At 41.8% G+C, this 5203-nt stretch overlaps 1 protein-coding gene across 2 annotated transcripts in view; it reads left to right on the top strand.

Annotated features, from left to right (window-relative positions):
* Nucleotides 1-5203, top strand: part of LOC106520087 (potassium voltage-gated channel subfamily G member 3) — a 30201-nt gene that overhangs the window by 3969 nt on the left and 21029 nt on the right. The window contains exon 2 of one of the 2 annotated variants that reach the window (XM_014012016.1): nt 4467-4520. The exons of the other annotated variant lie outside the window; for it this stretch is intronic. Within the exon in view, the coding sequence (XP_013867470.1) occupies nt 4467-4520 (54 nt within the window). The remainder of the gene's footprint in view (nt 1-4466; nt 4521-5203) is intronic. 2 annotated transcript variants of the gene reach the window in all.

Below are 5203 nucleotides of genomic sequence, written 5' to 3'. Positions count from 1 at the left end.
GTCCACTACTCTTCTCCTCATCCTCTCCCCCTCCTGCCTGCTCTGTTATCCGCGGCAGACACCCCGCCCCGCACACACACACACAAACGCACGCACGCACGCACGCACGCACGCATGCACGCATGCATGCCCCTGCGCGCGTGACAAACACGAACTTTAAACGTGAAGGTTTAACATTCACACTGGCGAGGTGGGCGCGCCCTGCGCGTGTATCCAAAGCCTTTGCTGTCCTGCTGTTCTTATCGGGGAGGGGTCTGTGTGGGTCAGGGTCGTCTGAGGAATGGAGTTGCGCACGGGAACTTTTATTTAAGTCTGATTCTGAAGGTAAATTAAGTATCTGACAGTGATTACACAGTGTGACTATAATTCCTCACTTCGCCATCTGTGTCGCAGTTTCCCGTCTCCAAAATGAGCGTACGCATGGGTCAGAGCTGGCGTGAGGCACCGCACATTTTCACGTCAAGTTTGGATTTTATAAATCACAACCTTGGCGTAAAAAGTGGCGTACGCAAGTTTCTGGGCTCAAATTGTGCGTACGCAAGTTTTATAAATCCGACCCCTGGAAACTAAAATCATTTGAATTCAGTGACCAGAACCAAAATACATTAGGCTCTGTGGGTGTGGCCTCTATGGATCAGCTCAGTCCTTTGATGTTCCATCAGACAAGAGTCTTGAAGGGTATATGTGGTTCTGGGGGTGAACCTGACCCGGGGCCTCATATAGGAAGAGTTCAGCTGTCAGAATAGTGACCTGACTGTGAAAACATGCACACTCATATTAACATCAGAGCTGGAATTCACTTGTTTCTGGCTATTGGTCCAACCCAGAGAGCATGCTGGGAAACTAATTAGGATGTTTGAACCGTCAGATTCTGGTCCTGAGATCCCAAACAGAAACATTTATAAATAATCATATTTCTGTTTAGTGCTGGAAGATTTCAAATGAATAAATGATTTATCATACCATCATCTTAAGTCAGTCAAAGTTCTGAGTTTTACTCTTGATTATTTAATTAATTACATAAATAAATAAATATTGGGATTTTTATTGACTAACAGTTTATAATCAAGGAATTTTCATATCTATTTGATGTAATTCAGCTGCAGCTGCAATGACTCAATGATTACTTAATGACTAAAATGTTTAAGGATTTAATTGGTTTTACTATAAAACAAATCAACAATTTATTCCATTTAGGGCAATTTCTATGGAAAAAATAAGCAAATTTTCCACCTTTGACCTCCAAATAGATTTTCTCGGTCTGGAGTTTTAGAAGACCCTCCACTCCTGTAACTGACAGAAATGCATTGTTTCATATGATTAATATGGGATTATGAAGTGAATTGTAATGGGTTTCAGTGTTTCCCCTAGAGTATTGGTCTTGGGAGGGCTGCTTATAAAAACAGAATGATCATCAGCAGCAGCTTTGTTTTAAAAACAATTTACAGAACATGAAGGTCTGCAATTTGCATTAATTGAATATTTTATAGCCTATCTCATATCTAAAGATACATTTAAGATATCTTGAACTGGAGTCTCCCTACAACATAATGATAAATCTAATGTTATTTATACAAGTCAGAATATAACTAGATACTGCATAGTGGTAACATAATGACCCCTGCACGCAGTATCTAGTTATATTCTGACTAGATACTGCATGCGGGGGTCATAATGTTACCGCTATGCAGTATCTAGTTATATTCTGACTTGATACTGCATAGCGGTAACATAATGACCCCCGCACGCACAAATGCACCAGAACTCAGAAGTCTTTATTCCTAATAGATGCAATGCTTGTATTCAGAATAAAAGCCCGGTGTATGTAAACACTCATGATCAGATTGTGTGCATGTAAACTATACATCCCCATTATTTAATCCGAATACAATTCAATCCGATCAAAGAATTTTGCACATTTTTGCCATTGCTGGTATTAGTGGTACCTCCCTCGAAGCAACTAAAACCATGTGAAAAAGAATATTATTTAGACTTCTTATTACACCTCCCCTGAATAGTTTATATTTACACTTCTCATTTAACCACAATCAAATTTACTCTTTGAGGTGCCATAGGTCTTTATTTTCAACAAAAAGAAGCTTGAATGAAATAGAAGTAACAAGAAAAAAAATCTAAACTTATCTGGTCTAAAGTGATAAAATTCATTTCGTTGTAATACTAAAGGTAAATATACAACTTCCAGAAATATTAGTATTTTAGAACTACTAGTTTATTTTGTTTCAGTGCATTTTTATCATAAACAGGTAAGTGATGTCAAAAACAGAGCAAGCGGAAGGAAACAGACACTGAGGATGGTAAATGGTAAATGGACTGAACTTATAGAGCGCTTTGTCAAGTACCTCCGGACCCCAAAGCGTTTTACATACATTCACCCATTCACACACTGATAATGGCAAACTATGTTGTAGCCACAGCTGCCCTGGGGCACACTGACAGAGGTGGGGCTGCCTCTGATCATCATCAGTAGACAGGGCAGGTGAAGTGTCTTGCCCAAGGACACGACTGAGATGGCTGAACGGGGGATCGAACTGGCGACCTTCCGGTTCCAGGACGACTCCCCTAACCACTCCGCCACAGCCACCCAGGGTCTGAGGATCTCTTAAAAAGTCAAGTGGAGTTTATTTACAGTGATCTGCACATGCCCTACTATAATCTAGAGATCTGCTGATACATTCACAACTGCTCTCTAGACTTTTGCAAACTATTCTACTAACAGTCTTTATAAATCTGACACAGCTGTGTGATGTTGGAACTCAACTCTGACAAATGAATAGGGATGAGTCATAAAACTTACTTGATCCAGAATTGTCTTCCTTTTCTTGTCGTCAGTAACAGCTGACAGTTGCATCTCTCCCATCTTCTTTTTTTCTTTCCACTCTCAGAGGAGTAAGACGCTTTTTTCCTTCTCTCCTGCCCTTCCTTATCTTTCCCTGCTTTGCTGCTTGGAGCCTTCTCTACATTTTTCATCTGAAACCAGAAATTATGGATATTTTTATTTTTTTAGATTTGGTTATACTCTCAATAAAAATTTTTGGAACAAAGTTTATTTTTCTTCTTCCATGCGAGGACATGTCGAAGGTGCGGACCTCTGTTATTCTCTGTTCTGGATATATATCTGGACTCAGAATCACTGGATTCTACAGGCTTGGTGGTCTCCTGGTGTTCTACAAAACGGTGTCGGTGGCTTTTCACTTTCTGGCTGACTGACCAACTGGATGGACGGCCGTATTCTATCAGCACTCTGACATTTTGCCTTGAGTGAACTGGACCCGGTCTGCAAGCGGTTCTACTGAGGGTCGCGGGCCAGCTGTGGTCCCTGGACTTTGTTGGCCAGATGGAATTCATCTTGGAGAAAGTTGATGGATCGGCTTGGCGAAATTTGTCCACACCATTTTCCTGATTGGATTCGCCACCCTTGAGATGCACCAGCAGGACACTAAAGCAGATGGAAAATTGTTATCGTCTGCCTGTCTCTTTTGTTCCCAAAACAACTGATTACAGAATCTGGATCTCCCCAACAATGACCTTGATCTGTTGACTAAATCCTTCCTGGCTGGAACACGTCGACAAGCCCCCACTCCCCTCCCCCACCCATCTGATCTGATTTCTTGAGCAAGCTGAGGGCCCACAGAATGAACAGTTTACCGTCAATATTCTGAACTTTGGCTGCGCTGGCTTTGGGGACTAGATTCTTCAGGCCCCCTAATCTCAATTACTCCTCTGGCCCTATGCAGAGTTTTTTTTCATAAACACCATAGTGTGTCACAGTGTTGATATAATATGATATTTTTGTTTTTTTCCTCATCTTCCTTTCCCTTGTGTGGTTTCTCTGTTTCCAGGATGGCGCCACGGCAGGCAGCCTGTTACTGCAGCTCCACTGTTTTGAGCTGCTCTAATATTCAAATTTCCCCACTTTGGGATCAATAAAGTTTTATCTTCTTCATCTTCTCGTCCATGTCAATTTTTTTGCTCCAGTTGCTTGATCTCGGCACGTAGTAACCGAATGGTGTCCACTCTGTGATGAAGATGGGCAACAGCAGTATCACATGCTGAATGCATGGCTTGTGATAGTTTTCCAGCTCCGTCTGGCTGCAGGTCTGTATGTGGACAGGAAACAAAGAGCAGGAGTTATTCAGCGCATTAGCTGCTTCACATTCATTCTGGTGTCCATGATCTTTAGTTCTTGTACAATTCAAGCTTGATAGAACTTGTTTTGACTTGTAAAAAAATGTAAAAGAAATTAAAAGGTAAAAGGTAAAGGTTGGTCATCAGTGTATGTCCCCACAAAATGACGAAATTTGTGCTCTGCATTTGACCCATCACACGTGAGAAACACCCAAGTGGAGCAGCGGGCAGCTATGTAGGCGGGAAGGAGGAAAGTCATTAATATGAACACTGCTGGTTGAGGAGTAACACAGTGAGTAATAGATCTTTGTTTCTTACAGGTTCAGCAGAGACCCAAGACGAGCGGAGGAGGAGATGGGAACCAGGGAATCCAGGTGAGCTTTTCAGATGACTTATTTACAAAGCAAGTGTTTCCCAGGTGAGTATTTACACAAGTTAGTCGGAGACAGGCAGATTCGACAGGCATGGTGGTAGGTAAGCAGGCAGAACTGGAGACCAGGGGCCAGATTTATAAAGGATTGTGTGGAAACCATACTTAAAATGAACGTACGGCCAAAAGACGGAAATGGCGTACGCCAAAAAAATATTCAGATTTATAAAACCATGCGTACGCATGTTTCACCGCATTTTCCCTTTATAGATCACAGCTGTGCCTCATAATTTGCGCACAAGGTCCCGCCTCAAGTTCTACCCTCTACACGCCCACACTCAACCATAAAAATGCAAAGTACCTCATGAATGTTAAGGTGTATTTAAATCAGTCAGCTGTTCAATGTCAAAAAAAGTGATTGGCCAGTTCAGACACGTGCTCTGTCGTGCGTCTGGAGGATGACAGGTGCTGACAACTGCTCACATGGACAGATTGTCTGTAATTTACACAGATTTTCCCTCATTTTGCAGGTTTACAGACGTTCAGAGTAATCTAATGATTTATTTCAAAAACTCAGCTTCAAATTAATTTTCTCTCAGGACGATAAAAACAATAAATAAAATAAGTCAGATAAAGTTAAGTTCACCGCTCTTCTCCCCCGTCCTCCCCGTCTGCTTTGTTGTCTGC

This window comes from Austrofundulus limnaeus, unplaced genomic scaffold, assembly GCF_001266775.1.
Source record: "Austrofundulus limnaeus strain Quisiro unplaced genomic scaffold, Austrofundulus_limnaeus-1.0 Scaffold87, whole genome shotgun sequence".
NCBI lineage: Eukaryota > Metazoa > Chordata > Actinopteri > Cyprinodontiformes > Rivulidae > Austrofundulus > Austrofundulus limnaeus.
The sequence above is the reverse complement of the archived record's forward strand: the minus strand, read 5'-3'. Positions and strand labels throughout refer to the sequence as shown.